Source organism: Corvus brachyrhynchos, unplaced genomic scaffold, assembly GCF_000691975.1.
Source record: "Corvus brachyrhynchos isolate BGI_N302 unplaced genomic scaffold, ASM69197v1 scaffold245, whole genome shotgun sequence".
Taxonomy (NCBI): Eukaryota; Metazoa; Chordata; class Aves; order Passeriformes; family Corvidae; genus Corvus; species Corvus brachyrhynchos.
The window spans coordinates 722,114-740,304 of record NW_008238988.1 but is presented as its reverse complement, the minus strand read 5'-3'; the positions used below and the strand labels follow the sequence as shown (position 1 = coordinate 740,304).

General features: G+C 40.7%; 1 protein-coding gene across 1 annotated transcript in view; it reads left to right on the top strand.

Annotated features, from left to right (window-relative positions):
- Positions 1-18,191, top strand: part of BRF1 (BRF1, RNA polymerase III transcription initiation factor 90 kDa subunit) — a 159,940-nt gene that overhangs the window by 29,397 nt on the left and 112,352 nt on the right. Inside the window, exon 2 of the mRNA XM_008637261.2 lies at positions 411-584. Within this exon, the coding sequence (XP_008635483.2) occupies positions 411-584 (174 nt within the window). The remainder of the gene's footprint in view (positions 1-410; positions 585-18,191) is intronic.

Genomic DNA, 18,191 nt, shown 5'->3' with positions numbered 1-18,191 from the left:
TCCACATCAGTGTCAAACACACCATGACCTCTGTTTTTTGGCTACAGCTAATCAAGTGCTAATTGGCAAACGATGTTAAGGGAGAGGGGCATAATCTTTTGTCTGAGAAGTCTTGGCTATGGCTTGGATCCTCTGTGGGACTGATGTTTGTGGCTTAGTTTTACAGAGCTCATTGATTGCATGTGTTTCAATTTTAGCAGTCCAAAACAAGGCTTTTTTTTTTGTCCTGAGGAGCTGAGGCTAAATAGTTCCTGAAACTTGAGAGGTCATTGTGTTTCATAAAGAGATTAATCCAAAATCCGCCTCCTTGATTTTGTCTTAAAAAAACCCCCAATACTAAAAGACCCCAACCAAAAAGCACATTAATTTCATAGCTGTTAAGCTTTTCTTTTCTTTGTTAATTTTTCTAGGGAAGCGTCAGATTCACCATTTGGGAAACCAGCTTCAACTCAATCAACATTGTCTGGATACTGCCTTTAATTTTTTCAAGATGGCTGTGAGCAAACATCTAACCCGGGGTAGAAAGATGACCCACGTCATTGCTGCCTGTCTCTACCTGGTGTGTAGAACAGAAGGAACTCCTCGTATCCTTTCACAGTTATAAAATATAGACAAATAAAAGACCCACTTTTAGCAAGTCAGCTATCCCAGTTAGACCTTGTTTCAAATTGTGAAGAGGTAAGTGTTTAAGAGCTAACTTGGTCATTGCTGGTTTTATACATTGAAGTGAATGGGAATGTTTCCTGTGGTTCCAGTAAATTTGCTCCCTTTTAAAATGTACAGTACTTACTATTTAATGCTATAAATGTCACTCTGCCTCTCATCACTAACTCTGAATTTCTTCTTTTGCAGCACTTGCTTCAAGTATAAAATTGCACTTCCCCTGTGCTTTGCTAGGGTTTATAATTTGTGAAGTTTTTTTTTTGTTTATTTTTTCTCTTTTAAAGTAAATGACAGTTAACCCCAAACCTCCTGCAGTGTCAGCATCAAAGAACAGATTAGAGTTCCAGTGGTTTTACATCAACATTTGTTCCATCAACATATGTGGATTTCCTTCTTTTAATACTTCCAGGAAGGACAGTATCACTTCTGTTTTAGTTTTGAGAAAAAAGGTATTTGATAAATTCTGAAATTTGCTCAAAAATCATACAAGAAATCAGTAGCTGGAGGTGCACACAGGACGGATTTGCAAGTGAGTACTGCTTGCTTTACCATCCCTATTTTTGTCTTGGGGAACTTCATTAAAATCCACATAAACTTTAACTACTGATGACCAGCCAAATTTATTTGTTTTATGTATTTTTATTTCTTTTATATTGTGTTTCATTTGCTGGAATTCAGAGCTTAGTATCCACCAATTACTTCTGTTGCTGTGGCTCTGAGCAACCTGGTCTAGTGAAAGGTGTCCCTGCCTATGGCAGGGGGATTGGAACTGGATGTATTTTAAGGCCCCTTCCAACCCCCAAACCATTCTATCATTTTATCATTTTATAATTCTGTGTTATTTTAGTTTTTTTCTACTTTAAAATAGTATGTCCCCATCTTCAGTATTCTATTTGATTTGATGCTTTCTCTAGATTGCTGCCCTCATTCTATATTTTTGCAGTTGATCAGTTTAGCTTTTCTTTTAAGATTGAGATGATTTTTTTTGTAGTTTCAGAAACTATAGTTTCAGAAACTATATTCAGTATTCTAAAAGTAGTGCTTTCTGATAGTGTTGTCATTGTCATTGTTTTAAACAATGACAATTTGCATGTTTAAAAACCCGTGGTTTTGCAGGAATGATGGAGTTAAAAGGAAGGCTTGCTTATTACACTGGTCTTTCCTACTCTAAAGTCTCTGTGTGAACTTCGAACAGCAGCACTCTATCACTGCCATAAAGACACTGTTGATTTTGAAGTGCTACCAATATTTTGATAATATATCTTCCAGGTAACTACCTGAAAGAGGGTAGGATTAGATTAGATATTAACAAGAAATTCTTTACAGTGAGGGTACTGAGGCCCTGGCACACCCAGAGAAGCTGTGGTTGCCCCATCCCTGGCGGTGTTCAAGGACACGTTGGATTGAGCTCTGAACAACCTGGTGGAAGGTGTCCCTGCCCACATCAGGAGTGTTGAAAATAAATGATCTCTAAGGTCCCTTTTATGATTCAGTGTTATATTTATGCTCATGTCACATGTTTAAAGTAATTCATTTACAGTTGTTATTTGATACTTCTGAATGATAGCTCAGCTGTAATATGCAGATCCATTTTCCCCCACTGATAGTGGTAAAAAGCATTTGAAGAAATGCAGGCTGTAAGAGGCAGATAGGTACACTGCAGTGTACAGCCATCTGTGCAGCAAGTGTAGCTAACGTGTAGCAAACAAATAAAGCAAAAATAATTTACTTGTTTTTTAACCTTCTTTAAAGTATTTCAGCATGTATCTCACTTATGTGCAAGATGTCCTGGTCTGGTTGACACTTAATAAATCCTTAAATGAATTTCCCAGCTTTCCTTGTTAAATGGAGATAATGTTCTGTTTGATACTTCACATAAAATACTAAAGTAAATAATGAATAAAACTGCAAAGATGAGCTCTGTCTTTCTATATCAACAGCACAAAGTACTGCACCCTCATTTGCATGGTTACTAAAAGAGTTGTTGTGCATGTCCACATAGCTCAATTTTTTAGTGTTTATTTTTTAAAAAATCCATTACCTAAACTTAATTTTGTAGCTGATACTAAGAATTTAACCTTTGTCGCTTTGGGAGAGGGAGTTCATCCAGCTTTCGCCTGTGTTCCATGTGGTTTTGTTTGTTTGTTTGTTTGTTTGTTTTTCTATTACTATTTAAAATCCAGTGTAGTTTAAAAAACAAACCCCAGATAAATTATGGACTCTCAACACTGAAATACAAATTCCTTTTCTGGTATCTTTTCCTTTCATGAAAAACTTGAAAACTTGAGGGCTACAGGTGCAAACCTCTGACCTTTGAAATTAGAATATGTTCAAGGCTCCATAGATTAATTATGATGATTGTTATCAGCATGTTATACTTGTTCCCAGCTTAAATCTGGCAATACAGACATGGGCCACAGGAGGCAGGGGTGTTCCAGGGCCTTTGGAGCAGAGGGGCCAAGAGCAGGTGTACAGAGGATGGCCATGTGACAAAGTGCTTTAACAAGAATTAAAATGCATATTCCGGGTAATAAACTTGCCATTGGTTTTGGTCTTCTGGAGAAGGTGCCGAGGAAGGCCTGGAAAGAGGAGCAATACACTGAATACTGCTGTACAAAGGACATGCAGTATTTTTAACACTGTAACATTTAAATACACTGCTTAGCAGAGTCCCTGTAAAGCATTCATTGTCATGGTGTTCAGTTTAGAATTCTAACAAAGAAATGTGGGAGAAATTTAGGAAAGGAAGTTAAAGGCCGAAGATTAGTGACTGTATTTTAGAGGAAAGAGGTGACCTGGAAGAAGTAGCGAAGGGCAGCAGCATCCTCAGAGCTGAGAGACAGCTCACTGATTTTGGGTGGTCCAGGTGAGTTATCTGAGTGACTTGGGAGTTGTGGAGGGAAGAGACGTTACCTGGGAACAAAACAGTCTGTTAGCAGTAGAAGACATCATGTTTCTTAAAAAGTTGCGTGGTAGAAGGAGCAAAAAAGCCTGGGGAGGTACAGTGAGATGTAGTAAAGGACTGAAATGACAAGAAATGTTGTGTTCTTGTGGCAGAACCAGAGGAGTGGGAAGCATTTGGAGAGGGAAAAGAGAATTTAATTGTGTCTGCGAGTTCAGTTTGAGGGAGTGGAATGTATTTATCTGACATGGTTATCTGCTTATTCTTCTTTTTTTCATAATGTCCATGTTGCCAGCCAGCCCCTGTGAAAATGTGAGGAATACTGTAGCCAACTCTACTGGTGCAGTCTGAATTATGCCTGAATAAACCTCAGCCTGAAATAGGAAAACATTATGTTCTCCTTGGTTCTTACACATTATTTAATTAATGCAAAAATGCAAAATATTCTGGTAACTCAATTTTTTTTGATCTGAAAAAATAGTTCTAGAACTTAAGGAGAAAATACAAATTTATTTAACTGAAGAGCAGCTTCTATTTGTAATCCTTTGGAAAGTTTTATATATATTATTTGAGATGTGAATTGATTTTACATCCATTCATGGTTTTTATTAGGTTATGTGACACAAACCCCCACAATGCAGCCGCTTTGGCATAGCTTTTCATTTGCCTTCCTTTATTGCTTGTCAGTGTTAATGTTTTCCAGGGAAAACAGCTTGCTAACTATTAGCTGGATTTGGGAGGTGTTTCATCCTTCTGATGAGTTGCCTATAAAAACTTCGATTTGTTATTCTCTTTATAAAATGTGTCTACATTATCAGTGTCACAAGTAAAGATACAATGCAAAAAAACCATCTGAAGGAGACAGTGGTTTTTAAACCCTCAGGTGTGATGGGACCTGTTGTCCCCCTCCCAGGGACTGAGGGATGCTGAGCGTTTCCAGTGACGTCTGACTTTGTCTGGCACTGCCAGCGCTCCGGGCAGTTCAGACTCTGGCTTTTAATTTGTTTCTTGGAATAGTAACAGTCCTCAGTTGTCTCTCTTTAATGTTTTGAGCAGCTTTTCCACCCCTACAATGTTTGAATGGAAACAAAGGGCGCTTTAGAGAGAGAGAGAGAGAGAACTTGGGAAGAGCCAGGCGGGGTGTTTGAGTGACCTGTCGGCTCAGCTGTAACCTGTGGCTGCCCCAGGGGCACTCAGGAACAATGACAACCTGGCCAGGATTTTCCAGGTGGGATATCAGTTTGTTTTAATCAAGGAACATTTCATTCTGTTTGTAATCCTGTCACTGTACACACCGGTTAGAAAAGCTGTACAACTGTCCACTCTTTTGTGTAGTATTTTCCAATGCTGCTACCTGGGGTCTTTGATAGCAATATTTTACATGATAAATGTCTTTTTTCCCTATACACACACACCTTTTTTATATTATTTATTTATTCTTTTCCTTTGAAGCTCTCTGAAAAATGCACCCTTAGTTGTAAACCAAATCCTGTCTTGTCAGAGCATAGTAAATAAAGCCTTTTCCACATGAGAAGAGTCCCTGCAAAGTTCCCTCACCAGCTATCTTGTGTAAACATCTCTCTGTTTGCCTCTGGAGGTAAATTCAGGGCAGGTTTTTGTCCCTCCAGTAAAGCTGATCCATCTTGATGATGAGGCTCTCTGAGCTGGGCAGCCTCTGGGACTGAGGTTGAGTTATTCAGGGGGTCTTTGGTGAGTTTTTTTTGTCAGAGGAAAGAAGTGGGATCCTCCCGGGGTCAGACCAAGGCAGCCCAGTGAGGCCTCTCTCCTGAGTTGTTTGCAGAAGAACATTTTTGATAAATGTATAAGGAAAATAACCTCTTAAATTTGGGCAGAAGGTTGTCAGGAGAACATTTGGTGCCTTGAAGTCTTTCAGATGTAAACTTGAGCTGGGTGGGAAAGCATAAGGAGCTTTTCCTCCCCAGCTTCCTCTGCCCTGTGAACCTCCCATTTGTTTGAGGGAAGATCACAAAGGCATTGCCAGATCCCAGCAGGCAAGAAGGGTTTGGGAAAAAACTGGGCATCTGAATGGGGCAGCACTTTGTTATTTCCTATCTGTCTGCAGTACTTGTACTTTATTGCCAAGCTATTTGAAAGTCTCCTGATTTAATGTGTTTATTTTCATGTCGCAGAAAGGGAAGTTGAGGATATTTATCTTCATTTCCAGGTGCCGAACTGAGGCTAAGTGACACATTCTGAGTTACCCAGAAAATCTGTGATGGAATAAGGAACTGGTCTCTTTAATCCTTGGTTAGGCAGCAGCTACTGGGCTTTTCTGCCATGTTGGTCTTTGCAAGAGGAGTTCAGCTAATTCCCTCTCGAGCATTAGCAGTTCTGTCAGCTGCCATGCTGTCTTGGGAAGCCTTGTACAGCCTCGCCATGAGAACCTTTGATGGATACATTCTTTGTTTCTCTACTAGCACTTCAAGGTCTGTCTTTGCAAGGAAAAGGGCAAGACTTCCTTTTTTATTAGAAATGAAAAATTAGATCTCCAGCCATCTTTTGACCTCTACTAAAACTTCCTGGAGCCAGTAGGCCCTAGTGTTCCTGATTAAAAAATTAGCTTTTGAAATTAGGCTTTAATCAAGAAATTTTTAAAGCTGTGGTTAGGGAGGTTAATAAAACCGGTTTCTACTTCTTTCTGGTTAAGGACTTTCTTTTTAGTAACTGACCTTTTAGGTTTTTTTTTATTAACTGCTGTTGCATTGAAAATGTGTTTTGTTCAAGTGTGGAGTATGACAATGACATAAGAGAATAAAAATGGGTTTTAAATTGCAGTTAAAATACATATAATATTTACTGAGGCAAATTGCTTCATTTCACTGTGTGGTAAAAGATGCCAAGATCTTACTTCATAGTAAGTTGAATAGAATATTTTCAGTTGGAACTGACCTATAATGTCCAACTGCTTGACCAATTCAGGGCTGACCAAAAGTTACAGCATGTTATTAAGGGCATTTTCCAAATGCTTCTTAAGCACTGACAGGCTGAGGGCTTTGACCACCTCTCTAGGAAGCCTGTTCCCATGTTTGACCACATTCTTGGTGAAGAAATGTTTCCTAATGAAGCATTTGCTTGGACTTGAAGGCTTCCAAAGCCTTGTTCACTTAATTTCAAAATGAAGTTTTAAAATTGCTGTGTTTTTCAGTGAATGGATTTTAGCTGGAAGAGCTTCATCTATTAAGAAAAAATTGCTGCCTTAAATAGGGTGTGGCTGTTGTTGCCCCATGTCATTTGCATAGATTTCCAAAGACTTAGCTGTTTGGTAATGCTTGGCTTGTGTGATCATTCCTATTTAGTACCACGAGAAAATGCTGGAGATCTAGGGAAGAGGGCAGCCAGGGACAGCAAGAGAAATTTAATTTCTGCACCTTAATTTCTCCCCATCACTCTCTCCTCCAGCCAGGGCTGGACGTGTTGAATTTCAACAGCAGGGCTCATGACCTGAAGCCTGCATATCCAGTCTGCTTTTCCATGGAATGAAGGAGAATCCTGTCATCCTTCATGTGCAGTGCTGCCTCACACATTTTTTTCCCTATAAAGAGATACATACAAAGCAGGTGTGGTGCTGAGGGAATGACGTGTTTCCTGTTTCCAGTTGGTGGGAAAGTAAAATTTTCCTTTCCATGTGCTCATTGATGTTTATATTCCACTGTGTGGCTCTTTCCTCTTCCCTGCTGCATCCCCTTACTGCCAGGGCTGCTCGTGGATGGGCAGCAATGAGGCAGGAGGAGCCTCTCACATATCTCACCTGGCCTCCAGCTGTGGTGTAGGAGAGCCTGTGTTTCTCTAGGTCCTCTGGATGTCTTCACATTGTCTGAAGTGGTGTTGGGTACTTGAATTGCTCCACTTGTGTCTGGTGGTTTGGAGTGTTTTTTGAAGAGAATTCCTTCTTGATGAGGAGAAAATAACCTGAAGCTTTTCAAACTGGTTGTGTGGCCCTGCACCCTGGGGGACAGGGCTGGGAACATGGTGTTAGTGGCCCTCAGGTTCTCCTCCTGTCCCTTGGAGGGGAAAGCCATAAACCTTACTTGTGCCTGACTCAGATGTGGCAGGAAAGCAGTGAGTGTGATTGCTGACTGGAATTATCCTGCAGGGTGCCCTGTTCTGGAAGTCATCGAAGCTCTCTGCTGGGAGACTGCAATTTTAATGTGGAGATTCTGTACTTGGGTGATTTCCTTTGTTCCTTCAAGATTCTGAAAATATAAAAGGGAAGGGGAACTTTACATTGTGGTGTGTGTCAACTCAACATCTGACTGTTTAAATCCTTGTGCTAAATGCCCATTATGGATGCTGCAGGGAGGGAGGGGAAAAGCTGCTGTAAGTGCAGTAGTGATAATTGACCCACTTAAGAGAGCTGCTCTAATTTTGCATGTTACAGCATCCTGGAAATTCAGATAAGAATGTTGATCTCTCCAGCTAATAGGATTTCTAAATATATCATCCAAAAGAAGCAGGAGGACTGTAATTTTGCGCGCATGTGTGTGTGCTCAGGCTAATGTTTTGTTTAAGAACTGCACACTCTGAAAATTTGCTTTTCTGTTCATTTGTTACTAACTCAGGATAAAATAGAGCTTGACCTTTAGTCCTGTCAAGGGGAGACCTGATCATGCCCCATTAAATTCACTGATGAAATTCTCACCAGCTTTTGTGTAGAGGGGTGACCAACTTTTTTCCTTTCAGGATGTTGGTACACAGCAGGTGGCTCAAATTGTCAGCTTTTCCATAATGCAGTATTAAACAAACCATGTGCAGAGATGGAGAGGGGGACAGGGTCACAAGATGGCCTATCAAGATTACAGATTTTGGCTGGTGTTGGTAGCTTTGTTTTCCTCATTTAAGGGAAATTTTGTACAGTAGAGGTCAAAATAATACCCTTTTGAAATCCGTCTGCAGAAATACTTTATTGCTTTACAGAGCAGAGTGTTTCAAGTCTCTCTCTGGGCAATTTTTTCTCAAAGCACATCACTGGGGTGGCCTCACCTCCAGTCCTGGGTGCAGTTTTGGGCACCACAATATAAAAAAGACATTAAGCTACTAGAGTGTCCAGAGAAGGGCCATGAGGATGGTGAAGGGCCTTGAGGGGAGGCCATACGAGGAGCAGCTGAGGTCTCCTGAGTTGTTCAGCCTGGAAAAGAGGAGACTGAGGAGAGACCTCATTGCAGCCTATAATTTCCTTGTGGGGGGAAGAGGAGGGGCAGACACCAATGTCTTTTCTGTGGTGACCAGTGAGTGGACCCAAGGAAATGGCCTGAAGTTGTGTCAGGGGAGGTTTAGGCTGGGTATCAGGAAAAGGCACTGGAGCAGGCTCTCCACGGAAGTGGTCACAGCACAAAGCCTGACAGAGCTCAAGAAACACTTGGACAACACTCTTGGACATATGGTGTGATTCTTGAGATGTCCTGTGCAGGGCCAGGAGTTGGACTTTGATCCTTGTGGGTCCTTTTGAACTCAGGATGTTCTATGACTGCTGAAAACCATGGGGTTTGTGGTCAGTAGAGCTGCTGCACCTACATTGTTTTAATTTGGAGGTCCTTTGCACTTGCCCCTCGTACCTTTCTGTGTTGGGACAAAAAAGAATCACTGTCACCCTTTGAAATGAAGGGATAGGCTTCTGGAGCAGGTTCACTGAAGCCTTTGCCATTGTGGCCTTGAATGACATTATGTGTGAGTAAGAGAAATGTTTGGCAACCCTGTGCTCCGTCGCCATGTCAGGCCTTGTGTAATCCAGAAGTACTTACAGCAGAAGCATCTGAGCCAGATTTTTAATGCATGCAATACTGGGCTGTTATTGCATGCATAAAAATAATAATTAATGAAATGAATTGCATGGTCTGTCTTCTTAGTAATTAGGTTCCATTTTGGGGTGTCTGAACTGATAAGACATTCTCGTGGTAAAGGAGAAACAAAGAAAGAACCAGAAGCAGGGAGTGGGAGAGCTACAAAAGCATCAGTAATTCCAGGATGGAAATATGAGGGACAGCCCTCACTGGCAGCACTGAGAGGGGGTGAAGCTGAAAGGTGGTGGCAGAGGCATGGGGGATAACGACAGGAACAATGTCAGGATGAGTTCTGGATGATGGATGAGGGGAGGGAAGTGTGATGGCAGAGAGGCCTCCTTCCAGGGAAATAAATACAAAGGAGGGACGATAAGGAAGGGATCACACCTCTGATGTCTTTGACCTTCAGCGATCCTTGCATGCTTGTGAGAATAAATATTTAACAATCTTCTTAAAGCTTGTTTAAAAGAGGAAATAATTAGGTTGGCTCTCTGCTTAATACAGTTTATCTCCACATATGAATTTTGGGGCTTATGTCAGCAAAACCAGATTTATAACTGGGTGGTGTTTTGACCTGATGGGAGCTAATATGTTGCTAACACCAGCTAAATAAAAACCAGTTGGGTACAGCCAGTAATTGTACAGCACATTCTTGCTTTTGTCAGAGGATATGCTGGATATGGTGTGGGATGAGGAGGAGATGCTTCCCCTTCCTTCCCTGCGTGGCCACCCCCCTCTTAAGGAAGGAAAAAAAGAAAAAAAGAAAAAAAAGAAAAAAGAAAAGGCGTTACCTGGTGCTTTGTTTAAATAAATCCTGATAACAAACATGATCAATTATAATTGATGTTTTTGATCTGGTCACTGAAAAATATTCCTGGTTGTAACCATCACTAATATTTTATGCATTTTAGTATTTTAAAAGTCAATTAGAAAATTAAATGCTCTCTTTCATTAAAATAGAAGATTGTGTATTTGAATTTTAATGCAGTAAAAATGCTGCCTTAGAACACAAATTCATATTATTAGATTAATTAAGATCAGTAATGCAAAACAGGGTGAACAAAAGCCAGTGCGTTGAGACCTCTAAGCCCTTCTGTGCTTGCTATCTGCAAATATTTTAGCTTGAGGTTTTCTCAAACTGTGTCCACTTTCATCCTGTTCTTAAGTCTTATGCAGCTTTTTCTATCTTGCAGTTTCTGATGTCGTAAGAACAAAGTGAAGGTATATCAGAGAAACAATATTACCTGTCAAATTTGTTTTGTAAAAACGGGATTCATTCTCACACCTGACCTGGCCTTAAATCTTGAAAGTGGTCTTGATAATGATTTCTTACATCCTAATTATAAGCCTTTTAAAAATGGGTAAAGGTCCTTCTCAAGAGCTGTCTTATTTCCTTCTGATGTTTGTCACTAGGATTTTGTTTGCATGATGTAGTTTTCATACACAAACCTCATACTGGAATTGCTTCTCAATGAAACATTTTTAGCATTTTGTAATTCATGCCAAATAAAATGGTGAGCTGAGCCTTTTCTAACTTTTCCCTGTTCATCTGCCCTTATGGCAAGTCCGTGTCCTTCCTCGAAGGCAAAAGAAAATGTCTTTTAAGTTCAGCTGCCAGACTGGCTCAGTATTGTTGTAAGTATGAATGATGTAATACTCAATCACGTGGTGGTATGTCTGCTATTTTCCTATCTTTGAGAGAGAATAATCTTTCCATCTTATCCAGTTTCAGCAGTCTGGGAAAATAGCAGCCTTAAATGAAGCCCAAAAGAACCAAAATCTTGATTTCTTCCAGAGCTTTTCTTTTGAAGCCAGATGTTCCCCATGTCTTCATTTTGACTTGCTAATTGGAAATAAGATGTTGAAGATAACGTGTGCTTTGAAGCTTGTGTATTGTGTATTTTATTTAGATTTAATCCTTTAAACATTTGACAATAAAACATAAATTGCGGAGCTCTCATCTTTAGATCAGCTGTAAGTGAATCATTTAAGTTTTCAACATCCTTCCAGTTTGGGAGAAATGCAGTAGTCTCAGTGATGTTTTGACTGCATGTGTTAGTAAAGTGCTATGAGATTTGCTAATCAGTATTTTTAAATGGTGATATATTGGTGTTTCTTCAATGAAGGAGCAGTTTGGCTCCCAAAAATAAAGTCCCAGCTTATGCCTCAGCAGGGAGTAGAAATCTGAGTGCTCTTCAGATTCCTTTTGTATTGATAAGCAAGGAGGAATAGTGAACAGTATATTTTATGTTGTCATGTATCATGATGGAAAGCAAATTTTGAAAGAGGGGAGATACATAGACTGAAAAAAAGAAGCCTTTTAGTGTGGACAAAAAATACCATGTAACTTCTACTAGGCTATAATATTTTTAATATGGAGAGAAAAATATGCAGTGTAAATGTATATTCAGCAACATGACATGTACTAACCAAAATGGGAAAGTCCTTATTACATAAAAACCAGAACTCCAAACATTGCCTCTCTTATTTCAGGAGAAATTCTCACCTTATCTGTTTTACAGTATTTTTCCTTCTGCAGTTGGTCTTTTAAACTGTTTACTGTGCCTGTAGTGGCCTTGCAGCTTCCAAGGGAAAACAAAGTTGCTTTTGTCATTTCAGGTGCTGTAATGTGTAGCACAATTCTAGGACAAACAATGAGCTGGTGTTTCAAGTTAGACTGCAGAAAATTTGAGAGGTTACCTGAACCTTCTTGTTTCTGAGAAAGCACCACCGTGCCCTCGCTTTGCAAGGATTTTACCCTGTTCTAGTTCACTTACATTAAAAATACACTTTCTCTCCTTCCTTAATGAATCCATGGCTTCAGAGTAATGCAGTTCTGCCTATCCAGCTCTGAAGGCTGTGTGATTATAGATGCTTTTCTGTGACTCTTGCTTTTGGGCGAAAGAGCTGGGCTGTCTAAATTGAGACTATTTCTTTTGAAATTTGCCATTGAAATCACCAGTGGACCAGCCTTGATCTCCAGGGAAATGAGGAAAGAAATGCAAAATAATTTTCAGTCATTACTGAGGAAGTCTCTTTTAAAGGGATATCAGGAGGTTTCAGCTGCTGCCTCTCACTCGGTACCTGGGATCAGAGAACGTTCTGTTCGTACTTACCTGGAGTTCAGAGTTTGGCTTTCCCACGTGAGGGCTGTTCAATCTTCTGCAGAATCTAAGCTGAATTTTGTTTTCCATTTGAAAACTTCTGGTCCTTAAAGGATCAGTCTTCTTGAGGGTGCACCAGATGCACTGCATCTGTGCTGATGTCTCTGAGGGACTCCCAGATCACTGCATTCTTGTCACATCTTGGAGGACCCAGTTCATTGCCAATAATTATTTCCTGTGCATATTCAGATTATAGTTTTTCAGTTGAAAAATATTTTTGTCCATGTTCTGTTTAATATTATCATTCACCTAGAAACTAAGCTTTCCCTGTGGCAGAGGAAAGCAACTCAAGTATTGACTGCTGCTGTTCCCGTTCCTCAGACTTTGAATGGGTGGCTTCAGTGTCTCAGCTGTTTCTCACAGTCATTCAAAGGTGAAATGAGAGAATGCTCCAGTCTTGCTTCCTGCTGTTTTTTTTCCTGCTAATAATGTGTGCAGCCCTCCCAGAAGAACTGTGAACTGGTCACTTTCCTCCTGTTTCAACTGGAGAATTTGGGAGCACCATCAGGAGCCAAGAACATTGGCTGAGAGGTAGTATACACAACATGAGGACAGCATCAGAAAAAGAAGCTTCAAAGAAACGTAGCTTGACAGAAATGTTTCATTACAACACTCCTTCCTACTGAGAGGCTCTAGGGTAGGAGGAAGGACAATACAGTGTATTTTCCACTGTCTCTCCAGCAGTCAGAGGTGTGATACAGGGAAATGTTTGTATAGGTAATGTATCTGAAGGTGATGAAACATGTAGAAAAGCCTGTGCCCTATGCAGGATTGTAGAATAATTTAGATTAGAAGGGGCCTCTGGAAGTCATTTCTCCATTCCATGCTCACATCCTCAGTAGATTCCTGAAGCCCTGCTCTGGTTGAATGTTGATTGTCTCTAGCAATGGACATGTACCTTCATACCAAAGATTTTTGTTTTCCAAATATTTAAACAGATTTTTTTCTTGCTACAGTTTGCTTCTGAGAAGAATTTGGCTCCGTATTCTCTGTAGCCTCTCATTAGGTAGGCGGTGTTAGGTGTCCCCTAAAGCCAGGCTGACAAACCTGGCTCTCTCAGCTTTTCCTTGTAAATCGTGTGTTCCAGCCCCTCAGCCATCTCAGTGTCACTGATGTCGTACTTGAGAACCCAGATCTGACCAAGGCTCTCCAGGTGCAGCCTCATCGGCAGGGAATAAAGGGGAATATCCACTTCCCTGGACTGCTGGCTGCACTTTTGCTAACACAACTCAGTACCTGTTTGGCCTTTCTCAATGCAAGAGCCCAGTGCTGGCTGCTGCTCAGCTTTCTGTGGGGACATCCAACTCCTTTGTGTCAGCTGTTCTTTCCCTGGTCAGCTCCAGCCTATACTGTAGCAAAGGGTTACTCTATCTTTGTGTGTGAGGCTTTTTAGGAAGTTGAAAGACAGATGCAGCTCTTGTCAGCCCAGTTCTCTAGCCTCCTAACATCCCTCTGAGTGGAGCCCCACCTGACGCAGGATTGCCTCGCCAGCTTGGTGCCATCTGCATACCTGCCTGGGGTGCCTCTCCCTCCCTGTCTCGCTGCTAATGGAGACAGTGTTGTCCCCTAGGGATGCCTGCAGCAGCTGCCTGCTAATTGGACTTTGTACTATTAATCACAGCCCTTCAAACCTGGCAGTCCAGCCAATTTAGTGCTTGCCTAGGCCAGCAAGCCAGGCCATGTCTCAACAATTTGGCTTTAAGAACACTGTGGCAGACCACGTGTTCAGCTTTGCAGAAGTCACAGTGAGCAGCTCCCATTGCAGTGCTGGTGTCCCTGAGCTGGTGTTGGTTGGGGGCCATGTAAAACTGATGGGTAGGTGACACTTTGCACAGGGGTGCAGCTGAGCTGTGCCTGTGCATAGGGCAGGTTTTTTGGCTGGTGCTCTGGATGTAGAATTTCTCTTTGCTCGGAGTCAGGAGTGATCTGTCTTCTGATGGGCAATGCAACAGGTACTCATTGACTTAATCTGAGGTTTTTTTAAAGGACTGGTGGCTAAAGCCTGTTCCTGGCTTGCACAAACCCCAAATTCACTTCTGTAAGGGGAGTTAAGAGCTGAGAGGGGAGTCAGGGCCGAACCTTGCCCATTCTCCTTTTGAAGCTGTTGTTGCCGTGCAATCTGAAACACGAGAATAGTGGGGCCAGGAGAAAGGCAAACAAGTGGAAGCTTTTGTAGGTGAATGGCCAGGCTTAGAGAGGGGGTGTATCTATTTCAGCTTCCTTCTCTAAGGTTACTCCTGTGTGTTTCTTTTTTTACAAATGTATTAATTATGTATTATTCTCCTGACCTAATGCATAAACAGTTGTGGCAGCAGGACTGTAATTCCAGTTTGCCTCCTCCCAGCTTGAGGGTCCTGTAGGTGGAGGTGTAGAATTTATAGTGTTTTATGGAGAAGGTCAGTATTCTCATCTTCTGATTGGAGGAACTGAGGCATAGAAGGGAAGCAAAATGACTTGTTCATCAAGATGTAGACATTTTTGTGTCCTGTGTGTATCTACACCTCTTACTGCTGCCTCCCATAATGTAGGAGCCCTGTTCTACATATTGCTTTCTATTTAGATTTTCTAAGATACTGGACTATACTTTTCCAAGTTTATTGGCTAAATACATTGGAATTTTTAGCTAAAATTTCCAAGAGGATCAAATTCTGCAGGCCCACTAGCTCTGGTATTGCACTGAGCTTGTAAGCAAAATTGTAGGCTGAATTTATAAATCTCAGTGGTAAGAAAAAAGTTATCATTTTTCTTGAAAGCTTTGCAAATGTGACACAATCAGTGAGCAGCTGTAAACATGAGACTCACAATAGCATTCTTGGTTGTTGTTCAGAGCAGAGCTGTATTTTAGGAGCTTGCCATCAGCGTGCTGGATAATGTTATTGGAAATCACACTGCTGGGTTACAGTAAAACTACTGCAAGAGGCTCTGTGAAAGGCGTCTAAGGAGATCTTTCCCAGCATATCACTGGCAGTTTTTATTTTCCCAGAGGCAGATGATATGTACATCATTACTGATTTTTTATTCCTTTCTTTCATGAAGAATTCCAGCCGCTGAGATAAGTTTACAGCTTCTTAAAAACTGATAATGACAGAGCAGTCTCTGTGCTGTAAGAGAGACGTGAGATAAATGCTTGCCATTGCTACAGCATTCAAAAGAAGATAATAAAAGGATAAAAGTTTAAAATGACACTTCAGGAGAATACCTTATTTTCCAGCTTGATTAAAGCCATTTAAAGAAAGTTGTTAACTTCTAAGAGTATGAGAAATACCATTTGCAAGTAAATTAACTTCAGTTGTTCACTAACAATGCTGTGCAACATTGTCTTGAGATGCTTTGAGAGTTCCTACCTAAGTGAAGTAAATATTGGCAGTAATGCCAACAGAATTCCAGTATCTGTGACAAGTGAATTGTACCAGATTGCTTACTGAATACCTGAGTTTTCAGTGGGGTATCAGTGTCGGTATTCTGTCCCCTTCCTACCCTCCTTTCTCCCTGCACGCCTTGCCCCAATAAAGCGTTTTCCTTTATCCTTAATGATCCCTTCATAAAGATGTGTAACCAGTAACAAAGGAGTTGACTCTCGCTTTATCTTTTTTTTTTTCAACACTAAAAATTGATATATGTGCTTACAAAGTGATTTTTAGAGTAAATTGGTGCAAAAGCAAATTTAATATTAAACTGAATAAAGGATTTTAAAGTTATTGTAGGAGGTGCTTAGCTGTAGCTAGGTGTAGCAAGCTGTAGCTTGTAAGTAGGTGTGTTGGATAATAAAGGCATGAAAATTAGGATTGTCATACTTGAAAGGAGGGACTGAATTTGTGAGATCTCTTGCATCTCTTTATTATAAGAAGTTCAGGATGTCTCTTAGCTGTTTTGCACAGGGGGACAAATTTCTTTGTTGATTTGCATACAAAGGACGTAGCTTGGGTCTTTCAAAGGCAAGGAGCTGGTCTGAAAAAGAATTGTTGCCCACAAAGTTAGTCACCTGCTGGGGTATTATAGCTGAAATACATTTGAAAGCTTCTTTCTGTGACCTTTTGGGGAGACTTGGGAACCCCAGAGTCAAAATGTGTATTATAATAGTAAGAGAATCAGGATATTTCAGAGCATTTTACCAAGGAAGGGGAAACTGTTATCTTCATTATAAAAACATGATAAAGGATGGAATGTTTTTTGTCGAGCAGTGGCAAAAATGGAAACAGAAATCCAGTGTCCTGAGGCACAGGCAAGAGTCCTCTGGGTTATGCCTTTCAATTTCTTGGGAAAAGAGATTCCCAAAGGGAAGCATTTGTTTCCTGTCCTTTTGTGTAGATAAAATACAAAGTGTATCAAATGCCTGTGACTGTATTTTCCCTGCTTAATAGATCACCTCAAAGATTTATTCTTACAATTGAACTCTCTGAAAAGTTAGCTGCCTTTAAAATCTCAGATATGCAAACTGCTCCATCCACCTGCTCTATTATGCCTGTTCAAGGACCAAATTTAATTTTGTTCTAGAGACAACCTTTAGAAACATAAATTTGTTTTAACTTTAAAATCCAGTATATTAGGTCCTTGAAGGAGAATTTGTCATGTTGAGAATTGTATTCATTTCAAGGTATGATGCATCACTTGTCCCCAGCCCTGAAAGGTATTTTAAATTGGTATTTGATATTTTGAAAGTTAGAAAAGCTGTTGCAGTTCTTTTTTTTTTTCAGTTCTATTTGAGCTCTGTTCAGTTGGGCTGAACAGAAAGTATCAGTGAAAGTATCTTCTCACCCTGCCAGTGACAGCTGAAGGCAATCTCTCACTTTGTGCATTGCTGGGAAGTAGAAGTGAAGACTTGTTTGCATAATCCTTCTTGTCCACAGGTTGGTAAATTCAGACGTGCTAACTCAGTGCTTCTGTTTGTTTCCAAGATACCTGGGTAGCTGTCCAAGGAGGTAATGTGAGTTTTCTACTCCTATTGCCAAATAAACCTCCCTTGAACACTCCTCCAGTGGTACTCAAAAGTGCAAGATGCATTATTATATAATTTGGTGAAATGCTTTATTAATAACTCATTTGGGATATGCTGCTATTTATGAACCATAAGGCAACTCTCTTTAATAAAACTCAAATTCAGTATACCTCAGTGCTCTTATGACTTACGTAGCTTTCTGCTACAGCGAACACGTAGGAATCTTTTTTTAGGTTTAGTGTAGGCATTTCTTAAGTTGAAAACATGGGCTGAGGATTTTTCAACCCACCAATGCAGTGCATCAGTTTAGCTTTGTGTATTTGTATTTATTTTATTGATAATACCTCCTGCTTTGAGGAGTTCAGCCACTGTAAAAGTGGCATGTTGTCCTGATTTCCAAGCACTGCTGATGAACTGGTCCTAAGAGCCCAGTTTCCAGCTCCATGCTGCGTTTAAGTTCTGTAGGAAATGCAGATGATTGGGGAAGTTGCTGTGAGTTACTGTAGTGCCTTTAATCGAGCTTTGATTCCTACAAGAATAGTAATTAACAGTTTGGTAGCATCTGTGAAAGCATTGCTCCATCCATGCCCCAAGAGAGAGCCAGCCACGTCCATGGAGCCATTATGCCTGACATTTTTCCAGTGGAGTGCTGTGGGTGTGAGGGAGGGTGAGAACATAGAGAGCTCTTCCACCTGCCCAGGTTTTCTGATCAGCCGGAATACACCCTT